The sequence below is a fragment of the Passer domesticus genome, chromosome 9 (assembly GCF_036417665.1).
Source record: "Passer domesticus isolate bPasDom1 chromosome 9, bPasDom1.hap1, whole genome shotgun sequence".
Classification (NCBI taxonomy): domain Eukaryota; kingdom Metazoa; phylum Chordata; class Aves; order Passeriformes; family Passeridae; genus Passer; species Passer domesticus.
In genome coordinates, this window is record NC_087482.1 from 30,147,523 (window position 1) to 30,164,537 (window position 17,015).

The 17,015-nt window shown below is 38.5% G+C and overlaps 1 protein-coding gene across 9 annotated transcripts in view; it reads right to left on the reverse strand.

Annotated features, from left to right (window-relative positions):
* DOCK3 (dedicator of cytokinesis 3) overlaps positions 1–17,015 on the reverse strand; it is a 184,742-nt gene that overhangs the window by 107,703 nt on the left and 60,024 nt on the right. For all 9 annotated transcript variants that reach the window (XM_064432344.1, XM_064432350.1, XM_064432343.1 and 6 more), the window contains exons 7-8: positions 9,012–9,096; positions 1,417–1,458 (exon numbers count right to left, since the gene is read on the reverse strand). In XM_064432344.1, coding sequence (XP_064288414.1) covers positions 1,417–1,458; positions 9,012–9,096 — 127 coding nt within the window. The remainder of the gene's footprint in view (positions 1–1,416; positions 1,459–9,011; positions 9,097–17,015) is intronic.

Sequence of the window (17,015 nt, forward strand, 5' to 3'; positions counted from 1 at the left end):
AGATGGACTTAAAGCACTGTCAGTAACATTTGTTACATTATTTCTTTTGAGCAGCTGCAATTCACTTCTAGAGGAAATTTCTGCAGCCAGTAGGATGAGGGCAGTGACTGTCCCCCTGTACTGGGCACTGCTGTGGCCACACCTCAAATCCTGGGGTTTGGGCTCCTCACTCCAAGGAAGAACTGAGGTGATGGAGCCTCTCCAGGGAAGGGAACGGAGCTGGGGAAGGGTCTGGAGCACAAGGCAGATGAGGAGCAGCTGAGGGAGCAGAGGGGGCTCAGCCTGGAGAAAAGCAGGCTCAGGAGTGACCTTATTGCCTGTGCAGCTCCCTGAGAGGAGGTTGTAGCCAGGTGGGGGTGGGTCTATTCTCTCAAGGAAGAAATTGTGTCAGGGAGATTTAGATTGGATATTAGGGAAAAATTCTACACTGAAAGGGTTGTCAAGCACTGGAACAGGCTGCCCAGGGCACTGGTGGAGTCACCATCCTTGGAGGGATTTAAAAGATGTGTAGACGTGATGCTTAGGGACAGAGTTTAGTGGTGGCCTTGGCAGTGCTGGGGGAACATTTGGACTTAATCCTAAGGGCATTTTCCTCTCAAAAACAATCCATGACTTAGAACCAGGCTTAATAGCCCAGTGTGTCCTGCAAGTAGAAAAAAACAAGGGTTGATAACATGAGCAACCAGTCAAGCCAAATAGTAGAAAGGTTTACATTTTGGCTCAAAATATCAAGACCTATTTAGAGCAGTGAATGCTGGGGTGGCCAAAGAAAAAAAGAGGATAAGCAAATATAGGCTTTCAGCTTTTACAACCCCAGTTTTTACATCCCTTTGCCTCCACTCATGCTGATCTCAATAAACAGGTTGCATGAATATCTTAAGTTCCCTGTCCTCACCTCCTCTGAATGTATACACAGGTACAGCCTAACAAAAAAAAATCTTAAATTTCCAGACTTACAATTCAGATTTATACCGGTTTAAAAGGAATTTTGTTCTGGATTTTAAATTAAAGCCAAGGAAATCCTCATTCTTTAAAGACAGGTACCTGTGGAAGCACAGATGTCTGTAAAGATCAAAGCCAGATTCTATGACCAGGACTGGATTATACCAGTACAGAAAGGATGTGTGAAACAGGAGCCACTAAGCCACGTGTTAGCAGGTAGACAGAAGAGTCACAGGGGCAGAGTGAGGCTTTTGATCTCACTACACAATTGTATCTTTGAAGAACAACAGTTACAAGCTCAGGAAAAGAGACCTGAATGGAATTTGAAGAAGGACCTTAGTGACTCAAATACTTGGGAATCTTCTGAGGAAGTGCTCTGTGGGTAAGGACTTACCCAGTAATCTCCATCATACCTTTAGCTACATTACCAAGAGCTTAAAGACAAGAAAAAATTCAAATGTGGATGGTATTTACCTGTGATGTGCTCTGCTGGACACTGTGTCTACTTGACAAATGCTGTGGAGACACAAAATAGTAAAATTTAAACCTTTTTGAAAGTAAGAAATATTTACATTGTATTTATGTAGCATTAGCACAGTAATTATAAAATATGACTTTCACAATTATTAACAACTTTTCATGCCTTTTTTCACAGTGTATCACCACTCACAAGACTACTTGCTTTCCTAAAGGCTTTTCTCAGATAGGTAAAGAAACAGCTTAACTGTTTGCATTTACAGAGAGTATTTACCTTAGCTTTTAAAGTAAATGGCTGTCACAAGTTAGACAGAATTTCAAAAAGAAATGTTATTACAGTGCTGGAAAATTTAATTATTCTGTATAATCTCTGACTTCTCCTGCTTAATGGGAAGATACCTCACCACTAATTCTCATCTCCTGGTATGTTGTCTGTGGAAAGGTGCATTTGTTAAAACACACAGACATCTAGAAAGAAAGATGGATTTTACACATTGTTAAAACTTTTTGCTCTAATAAAAAATGAAATCCTGAAAATTAAAGACTCTTCTACAGTTTCAGCTGCCCAATACCTGTAAAGAAGAATCAGTATAAAGAACTACATATCTAAAAACTCAGAGGATGATGCTGTATTTAAAGCCTTTTATGCTAGAAGATGATGTTATAATCAAAATGGACTGCAAGACTCACTGAAGCCATTTAATCTCCAAAGGGAGATTTAAATACTAATCTAAATTGAAAAGGTTTCAGAGAGCTTTTAAAAAACCCATCATTAATGATTCTGCCATGCCTTTTCCTGCACATCATCTTAATATTAGCATTTTAAACCAAAATATTAACATTGACACTGCCACACATTATTAAATACTCTCTTCATTCTCCTCACCTCCCTCCTTCTATTATAAACCCAACATCTCATTCTGACCAAACATTTACACTCTATATCAGAATTAGCAGATCTGTTGACAAACATGAAGCTTCAAAGGAGGTGAAAGCAAAAGATTGTCCACAAAATGTATTTGGCAATACTCTTAAACCACAATGTTGTCTTTCACACAAAACACAAATGAGACTTTTTACCACAAAAGCAAAGATTCTCTTCATAATGAGAACACAAAAAGGGGGTGCTGGGGTACTGAAGGAGCTGGCAGAATGCTCACTGAGCCCCTTTCCAGCTGGCCAAGGATGCCCCCGTGTTTGACACTGCTGATGCCACCTCTCAAATCCTGTGTTCAGTTTTGGGCCCACACTAGTGGATCAGCTATTAGGGAAAATTTTGTCACCCAAAGTGTTGTCAAGCATTGGAACAGGCTGCCCAGGGCAGTGGTGGAGTCCCCACCCCTGGAGAGATTTTAAAGACCTGTAGCTGTGCCACTTGGGGACAGGGGTTGGTGGGACCATGGCAGTGCTGGGGGAATGGTTGAGCTCAATGATCTTAAAGGTCTCCTCCAACCTAAACAATTCTGTGATTTTAAGTGGCATATTTTGACATCTGTTTACATTCACAGTTAAAAATGTTCACTTTCACACTCTCAGTAGAAAACGAATGATTTCCAGGTCCATTGTTTGTGTAACTATTGGATCATCTTCTGAATGTTAAAAGCCTTCAAGTTGGCTGAGTTGCCTATTCATATTTTTGTCACCTGCAACCACTCAGAATCAGCTGGCACAGAAAAGACCAGTTATTTAAGCTATTCAAGGTGTCCCGACTTCTTTTGATTAAATTAATCTCTAAATCCAAGTAAGAAAATGAGACAGGCAACACAAATATGAGAGGTGGTCTGAAGAGATTCATCAGCAAACACTGCTGCTCACAGAGTGTACACGGAGGTAAATCTATGACAATAAGTAGTAAAAACCTCAGGTTTTACATTTTTCCACAACTAAAAGATTAGATTTGACCAACTCTCTGCTTTCATGCTTCAGGACCACATTATAACAATACAATCAGTGACTGAGTTAATTTATGTGCCCTTGCCTCTGGCCAGGCAAAGTGCCCAGAGGGTACATGCCATTTTTGGGTACTTGGATGGGAGTGTGACTGAAAATAACCAACATGGATTTATCAGGGGTACATTATGCTGAATCAAGTGATTCCCCTGAGGTGAAATAACCAAATAAGCAGATGAGGGAAGATTAGTGGCTGCTGTGTCTCCCCAACCCAGCGAGGCCCTCAGCACAGTCTCCCACAGCATTCCTGTACCCAAGCTATAAACTTACACCTTCATGGACAGACCCATCATTTGATTTTAAAAAATCCCACAAACAGTAGGATTTGGAGCCTCCAAAGGTAGTGGCTGATGGTGTGTATTTTTCAGGCATCTGTCCTGAGATCTATGTGGTCTTAAATTCCCAGATGATCCTAAACTGGGGACAGCAGGCTGGCAGGGTCCCACTAAAGCAAGTCAAACATAAGTCAGGGGAGCACTCAGGCAGCAGGGACATTTAACAATTTACTGTTTCTGTTACCAGGAATGGAGCCAGTAGACTGAGAATAACATTAATTCATTTTTCCTGGGCACTGAGTAAGCTACAGCTGAAATAGTGCATTCAGCAAAGGCCAGTGAAGCAGCACAGGTGTTTGAGGAGGATGCAGGGAATGCAGAACTTTGAGTGTGGAGAAGAGAAGGTTTGTAGGTGTGACACCTCCCTGCAACCATGAAGCTCCCAGCACGAAGAGGCAGCCAGGCTCTCCACAGAGCTGCACAGCACACTGGCCAAAATCCTGTGGTCCTCTACTACAACATGGGATATCCCAATGTTCCAACAAGGCAAAATGTAACTCCACCAGGGCAGCCATTACAGCATTAGAACATTCCTTCCTTTCCTTTGAAGATTTTCAACATCCAACTGGACAAAGCACTGAGCAGCCTGGTCTGAATACAGTATTGACCTTGCATTGAGAGCAGAAAATTTGCCTCTAGACCTCCCCGAGGCCCCTTCCAACCTGAAAAGCCTTCCAAAGTGATATAAAACCAGGACTGTTAAAAAATTATCCATCTTCATTCTAAAAAAAACCCAAACAATTTTACCTTTATTTTTCCCAAAAGACAGCTGTCTGCAAAGGTTGTGCAAACTTTAACAGATACAATGTTCAGTATATCTTTCCTCATCAAAGTGTTTTCTGATGCTTAAATTGATTCCTTGCTATTGTAACCTAGGCCTATTGATTCTTTTCTTATCTGTCATTAGGATGAAAAGATTAATTAATTCAGCTTGTGATGCCGTTATAACCTCAAATCTCCTCTACAAACCCACCTAAGCTTGTAGTGTCCCTATCTGTACTTCAGAGCCAACAACTGACTGCAGGAGTTAAAACCTTACATTTATGATTCTCCCTGGTATACCACATTTTTCACATAATTTCTTCAATTTCTCTCAACTGTTTTGAACTCTGATCCTTCCCTCCACTGAAAGAATCAGAAATACTATTTACCACTTTGTGGATTTTGCATATTTAGTAAGCAGACTCCTTATTTCAGCATCTAGCCCTTAATTAAACTTGAAGTATTAAAAAATGTAGGATGACCCCAAGAAATTCAGCTAATTCATCCCTCCTCCTATTTAATCAAATTATTGACAACCATTCTTTTTTTTTTTTGGCATGTGTTTTCTAACTAGCTCTGTGTTTACACTACAGTAATTTAATCTAGAACTAATGACCTTTCAAGAATTTAAATTAAAACAAACATTTAAAACCTTTACCAAAATCTAAATATGGCACTGGCTGCTTCTCCTCTATCCACTAGACTTATCTGTGTTCGGGAACTTTTAAAAATTGCTTATTCTGGACAAGTTCACACTCACTATTACTCATGTCTTTGCTGCAAGTAATTATTATTAATTTCTAGCATTTTTTACAGGGAGAGAAAAATTACCAGCTCCTCCTCCATCACCTATTCTTAAGGTGTGAAATTGGCTTGCCCTTTGCTGGTATTCTGGAACCTTATCTGTCTTCCCAATGATTATCACTAACCAATGATATGGCTTCTCCAAAGATCCCAACTGGAACGTACACAGCTCCAAATCCTCTGGAACTGAAAACTTCTTGAGAAAGTTACCACCTTACCAGAGTTCAGTGGGGCAAGAAGGATTCAGTGCCATGTTATTTTCTTGTATCAAGGGCCAGTTGGTTTTTCCCAGTATAAAAATTTTCTTTTAGCTTCCCAGTTAGTAGCAGGTTATTTATATAAAACTGTTTCTTGATACAATTGACACAGTTGCTTGTTATGTTTGAATTTGTGCATTGCCTTTCTAATTTTTCTATTTACCCGTTTGTGCTATTCTATTATACTTCTCTATAATTCTGTTTTTGTAAACTGGCTCTCAGTAATCTCAATTTCCCTTTCACTCTAATGCCTGGAGGAAATGAAGAATTCTGAATTTATCCAACTTGGCCTGTTATCATCTTGTGCTTTTGTTCTTAATTTACCGAAAGAACTATCAATTCTCCTTACCGCCATTTTCTCATCAAACCTCTTTCTCATGGCATTTTATCCACCAATATCAGTTTTCAGTGATGTTCTTCCTCATTCCTCCATAACAATGCTTGGTGAGTGAATCCCTTCATTCCCAAGTCAGTCTTAAACTGCTTTCTGTCTTCATATTCTCATCTGACTTTTTACTGGGCTTCAGAACCCAAGACACACAAACCTGTTCTCTGTCAATCTGCTTGGTTTTTACAAAGAACAACCAAGAAAATCAAAAGAGAAAATCAACAAAGATTTCATGATCTTCTGTCCAGTTTGTGCCCAGTTCTTTTCCTTATCTAGAAGAGTTTTGAGTAACTGAATTCTTATTTTCTTGACTATTCCACCTTACCAATCACATTTACCATTTAAATAAAGAATTAACAGTTCTGAGGCGATGGTAGCATTAATTTGGAACTATTTATTTAGGAGCTCTATTTTTTTTTAATTAGGAACTCCGGTGAACTCACGGCATTTCTCTCACACACCTGCAAGAAATGCATAAGCTGCAGCAGTTACACAGCCAAGAGCTGTGCCTTTCATGCACCTCCTGAACTTGTCCTGAAGACACATACCCACTTCAATAACCTTATAGAAAAGCTAAACAAAATTCATCACCAGCTTTGAACATTTCTGATCTGTAAAATGACTTCAGACATTTGTGTCTTGTAACCCTTCCACTAAAATGTGCCATCCAAGTGTTCCTGACATCCTGCAGGACTTTGTGTTCCTAAATGACAACTTCAATCCAGGGGCAACTCCAGCACTGAGCTCTGTGGCAGAATTCTGAGAACATATTTTCCCACCATTCAAAAGTAATATGTATTTTTAAAAAGTGTTCTGTCATATTGGTTAAAGTCACAAACATTGTCATAGGGAAAAGGCAATTTGCTTTCCTTCAGGAGCAAAGCAACAATTCCTGACAAGTGCTGTGCATCCTGCAGCCACTGGCATTTAGCTTCAGAATGAGTAACATGGAGCAGCAGGATGTGCAAGGCCTCAGAGCACGATAGTTCTGCCAAAGAGATGAATACAGCATCACCCAGCAGTCACAAACACACTTAGCAATGAAACATGAGAGCTAAAAGAGAGGCTCAAATGTAACAGCTTCCAATTTCTCAAGAAGAGCAGTGCTAAGTCTAATAAATGAGTGAAAAGTGCTTGAACCTCTGTTGTCAGAGAGAGAAAAGTCTGCTGTGCTACCTCACCCATTGCTCTGCTAATGAGTGTTTTCTGTGTTACATTTAACATCCTGCAATCCTGAAAATATAAGAAAGTAATTTGGCTCTCACAACTATTCCTGCAAGATTATTTTACAATGTAAAACCTCACTGCTCATTTGAGAATCCATAAAGTATTTTGTCTTAAGTAAGGAGAAATCTTCCCTGGGTTTTTGTTAAGTAATAAAAACAATCCCCAAACCACATTAGAAAAAACCCTAAAACAACCTAAGTCACCAACATACCTTTCCTTCATTTTTTACCAAATTTAAGTTAAAAAAAGTAACAGGTTTTCAGCTGCTTTGCTTCTTGAAATTGCCTCCTGACTGTGAAGAGATGTGATTAGACAGCACTGTCCTCTTGCATCTACAGACTCCAGCAGCAGTGGAGTGTGAAGTGAGTAATGGTGCTGTCCTGAGCCCTGCCCAGGACGGAGCAGCACAGACAGTCACAGGACCAAGGGGTGACATAATCAGGCTGTTCTGGCAATAAATATTGCCTATTTGCAGAACTCCAAGTATTCAGAATAAAAAAAATGTGCAGAATAAACCTCAGAGTAATAAACCAATCCTTAGTTAGCAACTAATCTCACACCCTGAGTCTTCACTGATGGAATTTGCTACCGAGTTATTTCCAGGCTGTGCTGAAGGAAAACTCTGCTGTACTGGCACTAAATTTTCCTCAGACCATGGCAAATTAGGAACAAACTTTAAAAATTAGCACTATAGACTGGTGTACTTTCATATTTCTTATGCAATAATTCTTACTTCTTTCCATGAAATCCACTGTTATACAGTGCAAATAATCCAAACCAGCAACAGCATCCAGCTTGTTCACAAAACATGCCCTTGGTTTAAGGGATAGTCACATCTTGCAACCAAACCCATCACCAAGCCATGGACCTCTCTGCCCCTAATCTTAAATAGCTGAAAATCAAAACTGTTTTAAAACAGGAAATTAAAAGCTTCCTAGAGGTGAGTGACACTCTAAAAACATTATGTAGAAAACAACTATTTTCTTTGGAAGATATTAAGTGAAAAAGTTGTACAAAATAATTTCTGAGGGTTTTTTTGTCTTTTTTTTTAGATTAAACAGCATCTGAGGAAGGGTTTTCATTCACTTTCCTGAATTATAGCTGTTGTTTCTCCCTCTACAGTTACATCATAATCCAAACCAAAATTATATGTATTAGTCCTACTAACAAAGAATCTAAACACAGTTAAGTAGTAAAATGCATCAGTGGCTTTACAGTTCACTAATGGCACAATTCACATTTCCAAAACAACTTCAACTTCATTATGTGCAAACAGGAAAAACTGTACAAGTGACTAATGACAGCATTTGGAACTCACTCCAGTGAAGGAACTGGACAACTTCACCTGAAAATCTGAATATTCTTCAAATGCACTTCATGCTTTCTAAGGAGCACTGACATACAGGAGCGACAGCCTTAATGTTCAAGGATTAGTTTTTATTAAATTAAGTTATGCACTGGTCTCCCTCCTCTCTCCCCTTCTTTTGTGAAGTCAAAAAGTCTTTGCAACAGGGCAAAGATGTTTATTATCTATGCAATCACAAATCCAGACTTTTCACTTAGGTATTCTTCATCTGCAAATCTGCTCAAAGAATCAAATAATGGCTCTCACAGATTTTCCAGACTCAGAGAACCTTCCAAGAGTTAACAGGAAGTTACTTTATAAATTGAAATAAAAATGCATCAAAGCATGTCACTGCTTAGGGTAGAAGAGATACTGTTGTGGTGGTCAGGGTGCAAATGAAGAAGACATTTAACTCACAACACCACTGGAAACAAGAAAACATATAAGAGTAAAGAATAAAAACATTTTCCCTTCTTTCCTTCCCATAGTGAAAACTCAGAGGAATCTCCCATAGAATTTCTTACCATTTTATAAAGGTCTGAAACACTGATCTGATCTGAATCCACAACCTCAAAGTCCTTCCGTGGAACTAAGTCAAGGCCCAGATGTCTGCAAGAGAAGGAAGGAGCAGTGTCAGTGAGGCACACCAATGGTCACCAGCAGCTCCTGCATGTGCCTCCTCCAGGGCAGGGACACAGAAATACTCAGCTATTCCAGTCTTACTGCAATTGTTAACTATTAAACAATTCTAAAGAAAATTTAATGCAAATATCAAAAAATCCCTTTAGAAACTTGTTACTTCATGTTCTCCAATTTCAGTGGAGCTCTGGCAATTATTGCAGGGGAAGCTTTTGGCCAATATGTTGGTGCAGTACTCAAAATAAGGTAATTTTGTAGATGGAAATGTTGCAGGCAAATAAAGTTCATACTCTGCTGCTGAAGTATTTGAGTAAGATCCTTCATTACATAATGAAAAAGTTCCATTAATAGTCCTGTTCAAATGTGCCAACAGATTCCGAGCCTTGGGAAGCTGCTTTGATATTCCTGGTGTTCACAGAACATCACCCCCATTTAAAAACAATTTTTTATTATTACTAATTTTTGTTAGTAATAAACAATAATTGCATCAACAATAATCTTAATTTGTATTTGTAACACACACAAAATATTTTTAATTATTCTGAACAGAATGAATATTTTGGCGCAAATCAAATATATAAACTGGTAAAAAAATACCAGTGCAAAGATGACAAGTTAAGGAATTCCGCTGTAGAAAAGGCACTTCAGGTCACAGCTTCACAGGAGTAGCAGACAGAATAAGATATTCTTTATCCAGACAAATAAATGCAAACTCTTAATGATTAATTAATAACTGCAGAACAACACAACCTTAAAGGTGACAAGCCCCAAGTTTTGCTCCATAGAGCTTCAGTTTCTGAGGCACAAAGAGTTCTGAGCATTACAATAAAAAGCTACACTAAACACACATTAGGAGTACATTTTTAAAAAACCCAACACATGAATTAACCATTTTACTGCTTTTGCCTTATGTAACTTTGATACTTCACTTCCAGACATTTTATATTGAAATTCTTAACAGTCTTAAAGAAAAAAAAAAAAAAAACAAACAAAAAACAAACCAAACAGAAGAGGTGCCCTTACGAATTACTGTGGCACTCCTGTCACAAACTATAAAAGGAAAGCAGAAGCCAATTTAATTTTGTAATCAGAGAGGGAAACATTCTGCACAGACTTGTTCCTGATGGCAAATGAAAAATTTTATTGAGAAAAACCTCTCTGGTACTGTGGAGTAATTGTGTGGAGCAATAACAGAAGGCTCCAGGCAATCCAGTGTCTCTTTCAGAGCAATTGCCTTAAAACAACAGCTGGGGAGAAGCAGCGGGCTGGAGGAAGCTCAGCTACCTTTGCTCACCACAGTGCTTTTAAACACTACACAGAAGTTTCCAAACTTCATAATTCTTTTTTTGTATCTTTGCCTAAGCAAAGAAGGTTTTCCTTATTTATATCCCTAAACCATCCCAGCTTCAAAATACAGCTGAGCCCTGGTCACTTGGCCTGGCAGCACTGCATGGTCGTTGAAACTCCCTACTGACCAATGGAATTTCCATGTTCTCAGTTCTTTGCTCAAATCAATTATATTTGCAATGGAAAAAAGGGAGCAGCTTTTCTTCTTCAATGCAGTTTCATGTCAAATACCAAATTCTAAATTCTAAAACTGCATTGTGAAAGTCATGGTTTTACAGTTTGTTTTGATTAAACCTATCAAACACAAGTTTATCTATGGCCCAGGACCAGTATCTGAAAATTGCAGCTGCAACGATGAAAATGACTGCATCTATTTAGCAAATGAAAAAGATTAAAATAAGGACACACTAGGTAATCCTTACCTGCAGCTGCCAGTTGAGCCTACTTATCACAGAAAGTAAAAAAATATATAAAAAAAATGTTAAAATCAGTCAGAGATCACTGCAAAGGGTTGGGGTTTTTTTTTTTCCAAATGTTAATGCTTATAAAATTCATTCACAGAAGCTTTCCTGAATGTAAGTATCTAAACAACCTCCAAAAAACCCTGCCATTCCCATGTGTGCACCCCTAAAGCACACTGATGAAGGATTTCCCCTCAGCACACAGATATGAACAGATCATTCCCTAGTAACATTATCAAAGCCATTGTGTGTGCACTGCAGTTCCAGGGCAGTCACAGAGCTCTATTAAAGTTCCCCAGGAAAACCTGGCCAAGCCAATCCCAAACTGACGAGGTTCACTTCACATCATTTCAGCTCTCTGGAGAGCTGGGCTGAAGCAGTGCCTGCACTCATTACTCAGAACATGACAAAAGTATTATCTTCTGCTTAATAATGTTCAACACAACTGCAGCAGCATTCCTGTGAAACTTATCTAATACCCTATTTTTAGTTAAATCCCTTAACACTGTGGATTTTCAGCCCAGAAGATTCTCATTCTCTAATACTATGTTAATCCTGCACAACACTTGCTCCCAGCAAATAAGGGTGTCTTGGCTGGAGCACAAACATGCAGCCATTTACTGGGCAGGTGGAAGTTCAGGTTTGTACACTCAATTTGTAGCAATTATAATTTTGCCTGTGAAGGACTGACAACATAATGCTTGAGATGGCAATGACAGGCAGTGGCCCACTTTCCCTCTCTATTATCAAACACTGGGGAATAAAGAGCCCCAGCTGCCAGGCAGTATTTCTCCAAAACAGAGCATGCATAAAAATTACATAATGTGCTGGTTTGTTTATTTGACAGTTCCTGTCTCACAATACTTTCTTTTACAAGCAAATTCTTGTGCTCTTTTATTCTGCCTTCACACTGAACTGCCCTTCAAAAGTATTTCCCAAGTATACCTCCAAAATATCCCCAAGCCTATCAATTACCTCTTGATTGCATCTGTTTGGGATACCTCCAGCTGGCATTTCTTCCTCATCTACATAAAAGCCTTCACAATTTTCCTTTCTTTGGGGGATAAAAATTTTAAAAATCCACCACCTAAAATCTCTAGATAATTTTCTCTCTAGTAATATGAAATCAAGCCAACTGACAACTGGCTTTTTAATAGTGAAAGGGATGAACACACAGCTCAAATTTACCTGGGGTTCTAGTAAAAAATCAACTTGGGTTTAATGGTCATTCTGAGGAATAGTCCTAGTTTCTAGTATCATCACTTATTTACAACACAAACACGACAGCATTTAGAATTTATAAAACCACAAGTCAGCACAACTCTTCCTAAAAGAACAACCTTGAAGAAATATGCCATTTGATGTAAAAAAAAAAAAACCAAAAAAACTTTCAAATGCAAACTCAGTCTTGAAGAACAAATTGGGAGAGCTCATCACATCTCTGGAGAGTGCAAGATCTCATCCCCTTTGCTCCAAAAACATCCACTTTGCCTCAACCTTTTCAGCTTTAATTTTGCAGCCACTACTTTTTATTTTATTCCTCCTCTTAGTATAGCAAAGCCTCACTTAATATAATTTGTATTTCTCTCACACAAAGATGGTGAAGGGAAGGAAAATTATGCTAGCAGTGATTCACATCAACTATATACAGACTTTAAAATAGACTTTGAAGCAAATACAATACAGAAGTCCACAGAAAATTAAATACATGAAAAAACCATGTTTGTCAAAATGAGACTCTGCTAATACAAACCAATAGTTTTCTTTAACAGAATTAAGTTATACAAAAAACTGCAGGGGCTGCAATCTACAAAGAAATTAGTAAAGTACTGATGTAATGCTACACAGAAAATTATTTCTTAAAATGAGGATGATGAGATGAAGGTAAATAATTTTAGTTAGGAACTGATAAAAGGGAATTGGAGCAAATACTTCTGAGCGTGGCAGTATCAGACTACAGAGAGGTTTTTCAGGTTTTCCTCAAAGACTGACTTTCAGCAAAGTTCCTTACACCTTTAATCCCAATCATTGCTCCAAGCATGTTCAGGAGAGGGAAAGATGCTGCACATTCAGACAGAAATGGCAGCTGCTCTTCCTGCAATTCTTAAAGGCATTTCTTCAAGGTTGTTTAGGTTGGTCACTCCTATTTTGATCTCCTTTGATGTAATGACAGCTACTGTAATAAAACTGCCTTTAAATCTACAAACAGGTATCATCTGTACTTTTAATTCTTATCTCCAGACGCATTTTACTAACTTTAAGGTAATTGTTACAACACTACCAAAAAGTCACTCTTATTCCTTTCATGTCAAGAAATTATGACAAGAGGATAAATCAGTCCAAGCCCCAAAATAATCTAGAAGTGCGAGCACTGAAATTTAGGACTTTTTGAAATTCAAGACTGTGCTGACTTGACCAGATCACACAATTCCTGCCCTCCACAGTTGTGGATGGCAGTAGTTGGTAGGTACTAACCAGCTGCTACAGGCTTTCCAATTTCAATTCTGAGGCAGGAGAAAAACCACGACCTTAAAAGTGTGTTTCATTTTCTTTGTATGACAGTGTAAAAGATTTATTGCTAATATTTTGCCCTTTGTTTTTCTTTTTAAACACTCATTTTTATCTTCTGGCTACCTGTGGATCTTTCTGTGAATTTATGGCAACTATTTGGAAAATTTCTTTTAATGCCATGATTTTAATAACATTTTATGGGAAAAAAGAATAACCTTTGACTATAAAGTAATATAAGCCTACAAACTCATCTTGTTTATGCCTTTTATCTGTCAAAAATATCAATCTATTGGTGGCTCCCCCTCCTTACTCTGTTTCTGACCCAAAACATAGAATATATATTCCACATTTATAGGGAAGGAAGTGTCTTCCCTGAGTGTGCAAGGAGACCTGGATGCTTTCTGGTAGTCTCCTGACAGATGCTGCATTAATCTGAAAGAATCAGTCCTGAAGATCAGGTGAGATGACCTCTGATTTTCAAGTTGAATTACTTTGAAGAAAGCTTCATCTGCCTTTCTGGCACACAAGGTATTGCACATACTGCTGCAATTAGCTTTTGGCACTGAAGCAGAAGCAGAGGATTCACATTTCAAATAGAAGCTCTGTCAGGCAGATTCCTTCATCTGTTTTTGATGCAAAAGTCTCCACAATGAAACAGCTCTTCATCAGCAAAAAAGCTGCATTCTGGTTTCCCATTCTAAGCAACAGTAAAAGTTGAAAGACTTATCCATTCATGCAGAAGCAAAAACCCAAACAAAAATTTCAAAATCAAGTATCTATTTTATTTGAAATATGATAGAAAATGAGATGAAGAACTGAAGATTCAACTTTATAATGTGACTTAAACGAGATGATAAATAGCAGACTTCAGCTTTATAACGTTTGTTTCAAGCTTTACAACTTTTTCCTTGTTATTCCCAGACCATTGGACACTTCCAATAGCATTTCAGACTTCCATAGATCAATATTATGGCCAATTGTATCACGGGGAAGCATTGCTAGAAAGCAGAAGTATTTCCAATATTCTGTATAAAACCCAGCAAGATAAGCAGGAAAGGAAACAGCAGATAAGATTTTGGCTGTGCAAAAATACAGGAGATGCTTAAAAGTGCAAGTCTAAAACCAGCAAGGTGCTCATCTGAAGGTACCAAATTCTCATGGGGAAACACAAACTTCTGTGGCAGCAATATCAGCCCTGCACATGTACAAACCTAAGCTACCCCGGGTAAGTGGAACAAGGAAAAAAGCAGGAATGAATGAATGAAAAAAAGGATGAGTCCAGGATCTTTCCTACAGGGGACAAAGAATGTGTAAGCAACAGAAAATGGAATGGCTATAGGAAGGGGCAATAAGTATTGTGTTAGAAAAATGATTAGCAACAATACAGGGGTTTAGCAGCAACTATTGTAAAATAATATTCCCACATTTAAATAGGCTGAACTACAGAGCAAAACTTCTTAGTATTTACAGTAAGCACAGAAAACTAAGCAAATAGGTCTGAAAACAGTCTAAATGAGCTCTTTCACAGAAAAAAAAAATAAACCTGCAGCTATTCATTCAAGGAGGGTATCTGTCCCTTGATTTCCACCAGCTCCTACCAGGACACAAGGGATGACTTCCACAGCCACTGCCAGGTGTATTTAAGGGAAAACTGTACCAGTTGAACAAAGTGAAAAATACCAGTAATTGGTGATAACAAGGAGTATGAGTTTCTTGTTTGCATCACTCCTTCCCAAATAATACAATTCATTGATGATCAAGGTCAGGATAAAAAGAGTCTCTCACTAAATAAGCAAACATGTTACATATTGGATGTGTGAGATTTCTGTTTCCTGAAAGCTGCTTGGCAATGGAATATCTCCTGTTACATTGCACTGTCTTGAGTAATTACAGCCCTGCTCAAACTGCAGGGAACTCAATCTTCTCAGACAACATTAATGCATATTAATAACAAATGCTTTTCATTTCTTTTATTTGCAAATCTCAAGTATGACAGAACAGCAATTAACACTATTATAATACTTGAGAAAGGACAGTACTATGTGAATATGTCTATGAAAGTCATTAGTATTTTTAGCAGATTAACACAGGAGGTCATAAGTTTTGTGATAAACCTCAGAGAGGGGGGGATAGAAGAAAGTGGCAGAACTCTTCCAGAAATTCTGGGGGAAAGAGTAATATTGCAGACACACCCCTGAAGCTCCACACATTTAGATTTAAATACTGCATGTATCTCTGATATCATGCATCTCTTTCTCTAGGGAGTTCAATACTTGTAGTAAGAAACAGAATTTTTTTTCCTAAACAAGCATCCTGAGTAGATTAATATAATTCTGAACATATTTATGGACTTCACTGCGGCTGCTCCATAACTGTCATGCATTAGATTTACCTTTAAAGTTCAAATTACATTCCTATTTAATGGCTTTACATCAGAAATGGTCTATAGGCACCTCATGGAACAATCTGTTCTCTTCACTGCTGTATTGCTCTCTGCTCTCCTCATCTTTTTTTTCCTCACAGCATTTTTGCAGCTTCCTTTTGCTAATTTGATCCAAAAACTCTGAGCAAAACCAGGCAGGCGTAATGCTCAAAAACAGTCTCTTGGTTGCTATTTACTCTACTGGGAATAAGAATGGGAAATGTCTGTAATTCTGCACTGCAGAAAGACTTGATGCAATCTATTGGTTTATGTCCTTCAGAGCTTTCTTTCAACAAGAGAGAAATGAAGTGCAGCAAAGGGGCTGCTAAGCCTTCATCAGGGTGCTCAGGTATGTCCCTCAGAGGGGGTTTTGAGTTAGGTGACCAAAGAATGGACTCAAACAAACATACCTTATTGAAAAACACCAGGATTTTCTCCTTAGCTGTCAATTTACAGGACTCCTCCCCACTCCCACATGCTCATTAGCACTAATCCCACTCCCAGTGGGAAACTCTGTTTGTCTGAGAGTGTCATGTGCATCCTGCACAACTTACCTGTCTCATCCACATCCCAGGACTGCATGTCTGGCCAAGGGCTGTTTTTTTTCTAATGGCAATTAACTATCATTTCTGTGTGAATGAATTGCTGCTGTCTTTGCCTTTAAAAGAGCCTCTCCACAAAATCACCATGGAGCTGACCAAGGAAAGTAAACCTCTGAGAAGCATCATGATACAAAAAGTCTAAATATTGCAGCCTCAGCTCCCATGTCCCTGGTGAACTGTGAGATTCTCTACTTTTTGCACCAACCATTATAATACTTCCTGAATGGCAGAAAAATTTATTTTAAGTACCTCTGAACACATCCTCCCAGGCCTAATATTCTCTAGGTTGATACCAAGTAAGTGAAATGACCTAAACCTTTTATAAGTGCTGGGAGCCCTTGGAAAAGCCTACTGGTAAACAGCTCATTTCACACCAAGAGCAAAACCCCCTGTAGAAGGCAATAAATTCAGGAAAAAAGTTATACTTGATTTTCAAATAATCCCAAGTTCTCCCTGAGCACAAATACCATTGGAAAGAAAACGCTGAGTAGGGTTTTTGGTTAATAACAGTTACTTGAGAAGAATGAGAAGAAACAGGACCAGTAC